This window comes from Nicotiana attenuata, chromosome 11 (assembly GCF_001879085.1).
Source record: "Nicotiana attenuata strain UT chromosome 11, NIATTr2, whole genome shotgun sequence".
In the NCBI taxonomy this organism is placed as follows: Eukaryota; Viridiplantae; Streptophyta; class Magnoliopsida; order Solanales; family Solanaceae; genus Nicotiana; species Nicotiana attenuata.
In genome coordinates this window covers 42,847,635-42,860,805 of record NC_031999.1, presented here as the reverse complement: position 1 = coordinate 42,860,805, position 13,171 = coordinate 42,847,635, and the positions used below count along the sequence as shown (strand labels likewise).

General features: G+C 33.9%; 1 protein-coding gene across 1 annotated transcript; it reads left to right on the top strand.

Annotated features, from left to right (window-relative positions):
- LOC109234411 (protein ECERIFERUM 1-like) lies at nt 1,792–6,322 on the top strand. The gene is made up of 10 exons (XM_019400391.1): nt 1,792–1,909; nt 2,966–3,192; nt 3,642–3,874; nt 3,968–4,187; nt 4,405–4,780; nt 4,868–4,975; nt 5,198–5,398; nt 5,476–5,577; nt 5,664–5,837; nt 5,922–6,322. The coding sequence occupies exons 1-10, from the start codon at nt 1,850–1,852 to the stop codon at nt 5,952–5,954; spliced, it is 1,734 nt and encodes a 577-aa protein (XP_019255936.1). The 5' UTR covers nt 1,792–1,849; the 3' UTR covers nt 5,955–6,322.

Sequence of the window (13,171 nt, the reverse complement as noted above, 5' to 3'; positions counted from 1 at the left end):
GCCGAAAATCTTCCAGATCTGTGAGGCTATTTCTCCTCCCATGAATGTATGATGTAGGGACTCTACCTGTGGATCCCTGCAGCAGAAACACATGGATACAATATTCTGGCTAAAAATGGGAAGAACATCATCAAAAGGCAATTCGTTTTTAAGGATTCTCCGCATAATGAACGATATCTTAAATGGGAGAAACTTGTGCCAAATCTTCATCAACAAAGGTGATCTCTCTTTTCACTGTCTAGCAATGTTTCGGGCTGAAGAAGTAGAAAAAGTTCCATTTACATTAGGCGTCCAAATAGGCACATCTGGACAATTCTGATCACCAATATGTATAGTGAGAATGTGCTCCGCAAGAAACTCTGGAAAGTGCATATGTTCAATGTTTCAATTACCATTATTAATCAAGTTTTTGACCACTTGATTGCCATGAATTTCGTCCACCAGTATGATCCTAGCTATTGCACCCATATCTGTCCAATTATCCCACCAAAGATTACTATCTCCAGCATTTATTTACCACAATATCCCATCTTCATCCACTATTTCCCGACATCTCAACATATTCCTCCACAGTTGCGACTGGGTTGAAATAGATAGCTTGGCCACCGGTGAGACAAATTTGCAATATTTGGAGCTGAGGAAATAAGACCACAAAGACTTACTAGTTCTAAAACACCACCATCTTTTCATATTGAAACTTTCACTGATATCTTGCAACCTTCTGAAGCCCAATCCTCCCTCATCAGTAGGGTAACACAAATTGGACCAAGAACTCCAATGGTATTTCTGCTTTCCGTCATGGTTTTTGATGTCGTAATCAGTGAGTAAAAAGAACTTTAATTTATCCAATAAACTTTACATATGCATACAGCAGAAACGCTTTTAGAAATGAATTGATGGAACCACGTAAAAAATTACAAAAGCAAGACGTAGATTCTATGCATCTCAGCAAGTTACAATCAAGGCCTTCTACTCCTTAATTAATTATTGACTTCTTCGAATTCATCTTGAACTGTTCTTGCTACAGATCATTTTGGGACGAATAGTTGTATCTGAGGTACTACTCGTATATGGACAGTAGTGCTACAAAATATGAAAATGAATAGTACTATTTTTGAATACTTTCACACACTTCAATAGTATATTTTTTTGCTAAACACGCGCTTGTCACGTGATAGTGTAAGGGGGTCTAGCTAGTTCCATTTTTGTGAAGTTGGAGTCTGTAATAAGTCATCAGCAAATTCAAAAGTGCGTAAGTAAATTTCTTTTGCAAGTCAAGGAGAAAAATAATTAAGTACTCCATTTTAATATATAGTATATATACACAAATTATGTATAGTATAGTACTTAATCTTTTTAGCGAAGTGTCGTATGAACTCGTCTGGTTACATATCATACATGTGCTTACTGATCCAGAGTAGACTTTGCAGGTGAAGGTCATTAATTGAACGGATATTAAATACTCCCTCCGGTCCAAAATAAGTGATTTTTTGGGCCTTTTTTTGTGGTCCAAAATAAGTGATTTTTTCAAATTTCAAGAATGAATTAATTATTTTTTTCATACATTATCCTTGGAGTAAATAGTGTTGGAGTATGTGTTAGGAGTGTTTATGTGAGACAGTAAAAGTTAATATGGTCAATTTCATTGCTAATTAATACTAAAAGATGAATTTCTTAATCTGTGTGAAAACATTCAAAAAATCACTTATTTTGGACTAGAGGGAGTACTATGCAGCTCTATATAAGGAGAGAAGCTTTTAATTAAAAGAACATATATAGAGGAAGAACAATTCTAAGGTGGCCAAAACTACAAGCACTTTATTTTGCAAGGAAGAAGCTGTACAAAAGCATGGCTTCTAAACCTGGCATTCTCACTGAATGGCCATGGACATTTCTTGGAAATTTCAAGGTACCCTTTCTTGAATTTCCCAACTATTTTTCCCCTTTCTTTTTCAGTCAAATCGTCATATGTTTTTCAAGTATATTCCTAAGTAGAGGTGGTAAAATGGTTAAAAGAAAACAGTTAACCACCCATATTATCCACTAAAAAATGGGTTGGATAATGAACTTTTTAAAAATGAATTAAATATGGATAAGAACCATATTATCCATTTAGAAAATGGATAACCAATGAGTAACCAGTGGATCTAACTTTTACATTTGTAAAGCCTCAAATCGGGGGTTCCTCAAGTTGGAGAGATTAAGAATTCTCCCAAAAGTGATCATATGCAAGAATTTATGGATAATATGGTTACCCATATTACATATTATCCACCGGTTAACCCGTTTTCTATCCGTATTAAATATGGGTCGGGTCAGATAATTGATCCGTTTTTTCATTACTCATTTTCGACCCGAACCATATCCGACCCGACCCGCCAGTTTGGCACTCCTATTCGTAAGCATGTGGCTTTGGCTTTCTTATTAATGTATCTTAACAATTTGCTTATCTTCTTTCTTCTACGGTATTGCGCTGAGTTCTTACAGTCCAATGTATGTTTGTTTCGTTTTTCCTGTTCTTTTCCTTCTTTCTTTGGAAAAATGGTTACTAATATGGAGCTAGGGAGATGTAGACGGTTGGCCAAAAGAGAATCTAAAGAGAGAAAAGGAATTCTTTTGAGCCTTTTTCCCTAAAAATTTAGGAGTATTAAATGTGACAAGTTCCAGGAAATATGCTTTAATTTCTTATACTAATGAAAGTACGTAGTTAGCGTTTTAGAAAATTCTACAGAAAAATAGCGGTCTTTTGGAATTCTCTCATAGTATTGGCAACTCATTACCTTTTTCTTTAAAAGGTAAACGTAACTATTAAGCTTCATGCAACACTTCTTCAATTTCTTCCCTCTTATTTCTTTGTCAATAACATTACGATTCTGCATCATGAATCTTTTTTTTTCCTTTTTGTGGGTTTTTTTAATCATGAATCTGCTGACTTTTTTACAATATTGATTTGTTTGGGATGAAGTACTTGGTTTTGGCACCATTTGTGGGTCACAGCATATACACATACTTTATGAGCAAAGATGAAAGCCAGAGGGACATTATATACATAATCATACTCCCACTTCTACTCTCGAGAGTGATTCACAACCAGATATGGATATCTCTATCTCGCTACAGGACTGCTAAGGGTAATAATCGAATTGTTGATAAAAGCATAGAATTTGATCAAGTTGACAGAGAAAGCAACTGGTATGTCATTTCCTATCCTTACGCCTTAGTTCATTCTTCATCTGCTCCACTCCAAATAGTCGTAAGCGTTAAGATACACACCCTCGTGCACCAAGTCCTAATAAGTCATAATAGAGAAGGTAAATTTCATAATAATTAGTAAGTCACAAAAAAGTCATAATGCCAGAAATCCAACCTTTTCGATACACCAAATTAAAATTATTGTTACTGGTTTAAATCGTCACATCAGCACATCCCACATTGTAATCCAACTTTTAATATAATAAATACCTTGAAAAAAGGACCGGCATACTTTAAATATTTATACTTTTAACAAAGACATATATAGTTTGTGTGATCTGTTATAAAGAGGTTTGACCGAACGTATTAGGTTCTTGGACTTTTAATTAAAAAAAATCTAACAAATTAAATTGTACATGGCACGATTGATTAAGGTTGGCGTGTTGTAGGGATGATCAGATCATACTTAATGGGCTGTTATATTATATCACATATCTGATGCTGGAACAAGCTCATCACCCGCCTTTGTGGAGAACTGATGGCATCATTATTATTGCTTTGCTTCATATTGGTCCTGTCGAGTTTCTCTATTATTGGCTTCACAGAGCTTTACACCACCATTTTCTCTACTCTCGTTACCATTCTCATCACCACTCTTCCATTGTTACTGAGCCCATCACTTGTAAGTAACGTTGTCCTCTCAAAAACATTTTGTATCATTTTTCTATATTTGTGATGAGGACTTACAAAGTACTTATTGTATTTAATTTGGCAGCTGTAATTCATCCATTTGCTGAGCACTTATCATATTTCACGCTCTTCGCCATACCATTGCTCACTACTATATTCACTCGGACTGTCTCTATAGCTGCAGTTGGTGCTTATGTCACCTATATTGATTTCATGAACAACATGGGGCATTGCAACTTTGAGCTCATTCCTAAGTGGATGTTCTCTATATTTCCTCCTCTCAAGTACTTGATGTATACGCCCTCGTGAGTCTTTTTGCCTATATCTCAATGAGCTTAATTCTACATAATATATTTACACGATCAGGTCACTTATATGGTAATTATAACTACATTTTTATAACAAGCAATGCAAAATTCCTACAGAATATTGGGCGCGTTAGTAATCACTGAAGTTCTGTACTCCGTTTGTAAAGATCCTGTTTATTCTTTAGCCACTAATATCAACGTTTTGATGGCACAGGTATCACTCACTACATCACACCCAATTCAGAACAAACTATTCACTTTTCATGCCAATGTATGACTATATCTATGATACAGTGGACAAGTCGTCAGACACATTGTACGAAAAGTCACTTGAGAGGGAAGCTGAAGTGCCTGATGTGGTGCACCTTACACATCTAACAACCCCAGAATCCATCTACCATCTTCGACTAGGGTTTGTGTCTCTGGCCTCGAAGCCTCACACCTCTAAGTGGTATTTCTGGTTAATATGGCCCATCACACTATGGTCTATAATGATTACTTGGATTTATGGTCGCACATTTATTGTTGAGAGAAATTTGTTCAAGAATCTCAAATTACAAACTTGGGCTATCCCAAAGTATCGCATACAAGTAAGTAATGAAAAATTATTCAAGATTGTTCCATATTTTGGATCCGTTGTTACAGAGATTATTCGGCATGACTTGATTGTGTTGCAGTACTTAATGAAATCGCAAAGAGAGACTATTAACAATTTGATTGAGGAAGCAATCATTGAAGCAGATCAGAAAGGCATAAAAATTTTGAGCCTTGGACTCTTAAACCAGGCAAGTCAAAGTATATGTCTAAAAAGTCTAACAATACTCATCCTTACTTTATCTATGAGAAAAATGCATGACATATCCTTAACTGATAGTAATATTCTTGCAGGCTTCTGCAAAATGTTATGTAAGATATCACAAAATTGTTATTATGGAGAAAATTTTTTTAAAGAAAATTCAAGGTTTGTAGGCTGATACTTATGCTTTTATACAAATGTAACTTTCCAGGAAGAGAGGCTGAATAGCAATGGTGAACTTTACATAAGGAGAAATCCTCAGCTGAAAGTGAAGGTGGTTGATGGAAGTAGCCTAGCTGCTGCTGTGGTCGTAAATTCCATTCCTAAAGGAACTGCCCAAGTTGTCCTTCGAGGCCATTTATCCAAAGTTGCTTACTCCATTGCCTTAACCTTGTACCAAGGAGGAATTCAGGTATATTTGATTATTAATCTACTCCACAATATCCGTTTTCCTTTCGCTCGTTTTGAATGTATGTTTTGTATATATAGGTTGTCACGTTAGACGAAGAAGAGTACAAGAGACTTAACACAAAGCTAACCCCTGAGGCTGCAACTAAGTTGGTCCTGTCGAAATCTTATAATGTTTCAAAGGTACAAACCAATATACATCGAAAAGTATATTGTCCTGAATCTTCATAATTCGTAACAGTCAAAAGAGGTTCTTGATTATGCTGCAGATATGGTTAGTAGGAGACGGATTGGGTGAAGATGAACAATTGAAAGCACCAAAAGGAACATTATTCATTCCTTATTCACAATTCCCACCAAAGAAAGCTCGTAAGGATTGCTTCTACTTCAGCACACCAGCTATGATTACTCCAAAACATCTTGAAAATGTAGACTCTTGTGAGGTTAGAAACGGTTATCTAATATCCTCTATTTCTCTTTATTTTTTTTGATCTATCTTGTTATTGTAATTCACATTATAATTCTAGAATTGGCTGCCAAGAAGAGTGATGAGCGCGTGAAGAATAGCAGGAATTTTGCACGCGTTGGAAGGTTGGAAAGAGCACGAGTGTGGTAACATGATGTTTGATATTGACAAAGTATGGAAAGCTACTCTTGATCATGGTTTTTCCCCATTAACCATGGCCTCTGCTACTGAATCCAAGACCTAGAAATATAGATCGTTTTTGATATATGATCATATCTTGGATCTATGGTCAAGTATATCAGCCATTTGCATTAGGTTATTCTGTCCAGAGCTCGGTATGTACTATATAACATGTAATATGAACCATTTGGGAGCATTAGTGATAGAGCTTCCCTGGAAGAGCATTGTATCTTTGCATTTAGCTATTTGCCAATTGATTTGTTGGAGGATTTTCCACCTGAATACTGTTGTCACTACTTTCATAAATGGATCAGTGACTTAGTGTGGGAACGGCAGGTTGAACGTACAGGCTTATGGAAATCAACTAGAGCGTTAAGTTTTTAAGGATGCTTTTGAATACAGGACGCCTATAATTACATTAATCAAGGAGCTTATTTATTTCGAATTAATCGTGAACCAGTTATGTAAATTCCGAATTGGACAAGGACTCAAACCAAAACACCTTGTGATTGGCTGCTGTCTTTCCTATCTGTTGCGACGAATTCTGCAAAAAAATTGAACCTGAGGTACTATTCTTCGGATGGGACCTGGCCTGGTGTCTTGACTATTTGAATAGGCAGAAGTGCAACAAAATATCAAATTGTTTCACGTAGACTAATTAAGATAAGTTAACATAAGAAGTGAGAAACAAAGGACCCTGAAAGAAATTTGGGAGCAAACATAAATCTGCATTTTCGGAAGTGCTGAATTCCATTATTATATTAAGTTTAAAACAGCAATGTCGGTTTTTTTCCATTTCTAGGAATTGAGCATCAGTATATTAGTCAAAACAGCTTAGTTTTCAACCATATGAGGACAATTCATAACTCAGCTTATGTACAAAGTAAAGCTGGTTCAACAAACAGATAAACTAGGAGTTTGTGTAAAAAATAGTCCTACTTGATGCAACCTCTCAAAGAATATAAAAGATTTGATATAACCGAACCAACTAATTTGGTATCGGGGCAAAGTTGATTGATTTATTGATGGGGGTTTTGACACACTCCCACAAAAACAAAACTATTTACCCTAATCTACCCATTTGTTTTTCTACCCATAAACTAATTACATTTCCTAGTGGGGAATTTTCTCTTTATTCTTCAATTCTTTTTTATTTCTATGCTTCTTTTCTTTTCTTTTTCTTTTCTCCTTTTCTTTTTTCTCGTTTTCTTCTTATTTTTTCTTTTTTCTTATTCTAATTTCATTTAACTTCTTTTTTTATATTCTTTTTCTCTTCATAATCTAATTTCATTTACTATTTTCACTATTTTTTGCTATTCTTTTTTTTTATATATTATTACTAAAGAAAAATCAAATTGTGTACCAATTAAATGTAGCTAATACGATCAAAAAACTATTAACTAACATTTGATACCAGTATAATATATAGTTATACCAACAGGGTATACAATTGTACGCAAAGAGTTAAAAATAGTTTAATTGAATTATTAAACTGAAATAATATCATTTGTCACTAAAATTTTTATAAGAATCTAAAAGGATCTAATTGTAAGAGTATACCATTACATTATATAGCATACTATAATTTTTTTTTATTTTTTTTTGCATTTTCAATTTGCCGCTCACGTTAGGTAAAAGCTTAAAACAAATTAAAAGGGAAAAGGCAAGTGAATTTACGGGAAATGAGTATACTATTATAGTATATTGTATACTATTACAACATATTATTACAATATCTTGCATATTATTACAGTATACCATAACAATATATTTGTATACTATAATGGTATACTGTTGTAGTATAACTATATACTCCTATAGTATATTAGTATACTGTAGCGGTATACTGTAAAGTGTTCTTCTTCGATTATTACTGTAGTTGTGTTTTTCTTTGATTTTCAACTGAAAATTTCGATCTCAATCACCTCAAATCAACTCCAATCTCGACCAAACTGACTCAACATTTAGTTACAGTTGCCAATCGATATTTTAATCACGCCAGTCAAAATCTAATCAAACAATTACAAACTCGACAAATGCAATTTATAATTTTCAAGTTTCATGGTCTTTCAATTGTTGATCTAATTTTTCTTACAATAAATCACTATGAACTTCTCAAAGGATATTAGAAATAATTATTTGTAACATTGCACGTACAAAAATAGTTATTTAGCTTATCATTAAACCATATCAAATCTCACTCATTAAAATCACAATAAAAAAACTGGACAGTGACTCGAACAAACACAAACACTACGAGAAAATATGAGATATGTAAAACGGAGACAGTATTTTTGTTGCTAGAAGAAGAAACAAGAAGAAGGGAAAGGGGAAAGGGAAGCTTTAAGGAGGAGAAAGGTTGGTAAGGCAATTGAGAAATGAGTGGACGGGTAATAATTTTAGTTGGGTTAGGTAGGTATAGCAATTATTATTAAAATGGGTAAAATCGGATTATTATTTTGGATTTAGTGGTAATTAGTGTAGTTTCCTCTTTATTATTGATCTTGGTCAAAAAGTAGTATGTTTGGATTAGCTACTGAACCAAATCCTGTTTCTCAGATTTCACTAATTAGGTCTCTTGAATAGGCAGGAGATTTCATTTTACTATGACTTCAAAAGTCGATATGAACAGAATTTCATTAATTGTAATTTCACAATGACAAAACGTGAGTATTTAGTAGTACATAATCCGCATATGCATAGTACCATCATCTCCGAACCATACTATAAATATAATATAATGATGCACTAAGCATCAGACCATGTAATGTCATGCTCGGCCCAGTCACCTTCAGGTATACCCAATGCTTCCCACACTGCTTTAGAAGTAGGGGTGTTCATAAAAATCCGAAAAATCGAACCAAACCGAAAATCAAACTAAACCGACCAAAAAAATCGATACTTTTTGGTTTGGTTTGGTTTTGGTTTTGAATTTTAAAAACCGATCAAATTTGGTTTGGTTTTGGTTTTAATCAGAAAAAAACCGAACCAAACCGACTATAGGAGTAGCTATTTCAAATTTATTATTACACCTATAAATATGTATATTGTTATACAAAGTTTCAAAAAATTTATGGTATATGTTAATAGTTTGCACTTTTAATATAGTCTTTACCTTTACTTTCTAGTTTGATTGGTAGTTTTCTTTTGTTTAGTGTAAGAATCCATTTCGTGTTAAAAATAACATATTTTTAATTGAGTCCTTAAATTATTCATCACTATTTGATTCAATTATCATCAATATATCTTGGTAAATAATAGATTTCTCAAAGGGCAATTGATTTGATAGTGTTACATTGAAAATGTGGTCGTCGGAATATGTGTTTGGTAATGTATGTCTTATATTTAAGAAAAAACCGACAAATAACCAAAAAAACCGAAAAACCGACATAAACCGGATCGAGAAAAACCGACTTAATTGGTTTGGTTTGGTTCTAATATTTGAAAAACCGACTTACTTGATTTGGTTGTATTTTAGGAAAAAACCGATCCAAACCGAACCATAAACACCCCTATTTAGAAGCATCAACAATGTTATTCGGACATGGAGGCTGATAATTATGCTCGTCATCACATCCCATGGTAGAGTCACACTCATCAACGACTTTAGCCTTCACACTTCTCCCATTAGCACTTGTAGTGATATAGTTAAGGCACCTACTTTTTGGAAAAATTTGAAATATGGAGAATAAACGATTTAGCTTGAGGCGTGTCAAGGACATTGTCCTTAAGGATATTTCGCCGACACAGTGATATATAAAATTAGGTGTATCCCCCAGGATTCAACAAGCCCTTCTAATATAACTAGGAGCAGAAACAACAAAGATAAATCAAAGAAAACCCAGCACAAAAGAAGGGGAAGAAAATTTTTTACTTTTTCACACACTTGAGAGTAAAAAGAACTTGGGAATTTATAGATAAGAACAACCATCTCATAAGATGGCTAGCTAAAATGCTCCAACATATATAGCATTAAAAAACTAAAGAATTAATAAGAAAAGATGTTACAAAACAAATCTTAACGTTTTGTAACTCCCAAAGCCATTAAAAGGCTATTACTAACGGATAATAATAATTTGAACAAAAGAATTCAAAAGCCTTTAATAGCTAATCAAAGATGGTTTTGTATCAATATTAATAAAAGGTCAGTATAATATTATAATAATAGCTATTAATCATGGATAGTAAATGATAATGAATATGTTATATTTTTATTTTTGAGAATTATCTTCTAACACTTCCTCCACTATACCATCCGATTGAAAGGGCAACAACTGGAGATCGTTTGCAACAATCTGAATCATTTTCCGGGTTACATTGTCCTGGAGGCGGCTTTACGCCTCTGATTTTGCCACTCCGCTGGCAAACTTGTAATCTTGCATCTAAGCAGTAAGTAAGAGTGGCATAAATCAGCAACACCAGAAGTCATGTTCCCAATCTAGAGTTCTTCATGGTTTTTGTACCTCTTAATTCTCTTGTCTTGTTTTGTTTTCTAATGTGTTTTGGTTGTGTAGAGAATGAGATGATCTAGCTGGTTTATATAGTGGTTTTGGTCAGAGAAAAATGACAATATTCTCCTCAAGGCATGAAAAGTTTCTTATAATTAAGTAGAGCTGTCAATATGGGCCGGGCCGGGCCCAGCTCAGCCCACGTGGGCTTTAGCAATTGACGGGCTGTGCTGGGCTGGGCTGGGCTAGCCCACCATTTTGATGGGCCTTATAATGGTCAGCCCACCCCAGTCCTATGTGGGCCGCGGGCCCCCACGGCCGATCCATCATTTTTTAAAATATAATTTTATATTTTTTCTTTAAGTTCTGACCTAAAAAAAGATAGTTATTTAAAAGTTAAAAAAAAATATCTTATTGGAAAACTTCTGCAAAACTTTATAACTTTTTATACTGTTCCAATATATTACAATAAACACTAAATAAAAGTAAAAGACGACTATATTTCATTCACTAAAAGTCAAAACTCAAAACAAACTATTCACGAGAACGTCCATGACGCTTATGGGATATCCAACACATCATCTTCATCAAACACATTTGAATCCGCTTGTGACAAGGTTGTCTTAACATCTTCACTTTCATCTACATCTACAATTCATATGCATATTAATTAGTTAAATTTTAACAGTAATTAAATTTTAAAAATGAATACTCCCTCCGTTCCAGTTTATGTGAACCTATTTCCTTTTTGGTCCGTTCCACAAATAATGACCCCTTTCTAAATTTGGTAACAATTTAGCTTAAACTTACAATTCTACCTTAATGAGAAACTTTTATAACCACACAAATACTTTGGGCCCCTTTGTGACTTGTTTAGGACCACAAATTCCAAAAGTCTTCATTTTTTCTTAAACTCCGTGCCCAATCAAACAAATTCACGGGAGTAATATTTAAATTCACATAAAAAAATATTACCAGTTTGAGATTGGGAAAAGTTGTGCAGCCAATTTCGAGTAGTAATCATTTTCATAATCAGTGCAACTTCTGTACTTTGTAATAACACGCCCAATGGTAAATGCTGATTCTGATGCTACAATGATAATAGAAATATTAAGTAGATCACGCGCCATCACTGAAAGATCGGGATATTTTCTAGAATGGTCCTTCCATTACATGACAACATCCATCTCTTGAATCTTCTCAAGATCAAGTTTTGATTCCTCTAAGTAAAGATCCATATCTGACTTTCCATCGCTAGAGGCAGTTTACTTTTTATTATTTATATATTTTAAATAAATATTTTATGAGGCCCACGGGCCGGGCCGGCCCAGCCTCAGTTAAGCCTCACGGGCCACGGGCTTACTCGGGCCGGGCTTAAAAGCCTCGTTATTAAATGGGCTCCAAAAATTCTAGCCCAACCCTTCTAAATCACGGGCTGGGCTGGGCTGGCCCAACGGGCCAAGCCCATATTGACCGCTCTATAATTAAGTATACAACCACCATGTAGTTTAGCAGTCAAGTGGTCTAATGGAGTGCTTTTTATGGAGTAGTTTTTTTCATTTAATTGGCTGTAGTAAATTCGGACATATGTAATTAAAATTGCTTCACTTTCCTTGACAATCCCGGCCTTTTTTTTATATACTATATATATAGACGACTAAATTGGAGTCTCTGTTGTGTCTTTGTCTCTTCAACTTATACACCCAAAGCCACGGCTCTTGTTCTCCTACTATTGTAGAAAGGCATTCTTCCACAACCTTGCTAATATAGTTATATAACAACTTGATGGTTCTATTGACTTGGATTCTTTTGTTGCTGAATGCAATTTTAACATAATAGAACGACCAATTTTGCTAGCTTAATTTGAAGATCAGAGCATTATTAAACGAGTATAATGAATTCGATGACCAAACTATTTTTGTATGTGCTGTCTTCTTTACCTTTTTTTAGTATATCGAAATAACAACTTTTATTGTAACAACTTTATTTAGTACTCCCTCCGCTGACTTTTAGTTGTCTGACTTTGCACTCCCTTTAACAAAAAATAAATGAACTATGTATTTTATAATTTTACCCATAATAATGATAGCATTTTCAAAAGTATTGGAAAATAATTTGGGAATGAGTAGTTAATGATAAGGGTAAAATATGAAAAAAATTATCTTTCTCTTAATTTAGTATAATGCACAAGTAAAAGTGAAAATATATTTTTAATATAGTGAACAAGTAAATGTGAACGAACAGAATATTATTAAAATAGGGTTTTACTGCTGTGAGAGAACCAGCTACTAGACAAATTAACATAAGAATCAGTTTTCCCCTAAAGAACTACTTTCCAGACTACCATGAAAGTCTGAAAACATCAAATTCTTAATGCTTTTACTAGTAAATTTCCAATTATATATGGAGAATAAATTCAGGAGCGGATGTAGAGAGTCCGCTACGAGTTCACGTAAATCGAGTAACTTTTGCTTTGGAAATTTACTAAATATTTATAAATATTTAAGTGTGAAACCAGTTAGTTTTATAATATTAACTTGAGATTGTAGTAAGAAGACTTATAAAAAGATTTTTCAAACATATATATATTGAAATAATAACATAATTGTGCATCGCACAAAATTTATTTAGAATAATTTATTCGTATCAACAATGTTGATGACAAACTCTCAAAAATTTATTT

What these genes read in the sequence shown, in the direction of transcription:
- LOC109234411 (XM_019400391.1), top strand. Translation starts at nt 1,850, where the DNA reads ATGGCTTCTAAACCTGGCATTCTCACTGAATGGCCATGGACATTTCTT. An exon ending in TGTACCAAGGAGGAATTCAG is followed by an intron (nt 5,399 to 5,475) that starts GTATATTTGATT and finishes TTGTATATATAG; the next exon opens with GTTGTCACGTTAGACGAAGA. An exon ending in AAAATGTAGACTCTTGTGAG is followed by an intron (nt 5,838 to 5,921) that starts GTTAGAAACGGT and finishes TTATAATTCTAG; the next exon opens with AATTGGCTGCCAAGAAGAGT.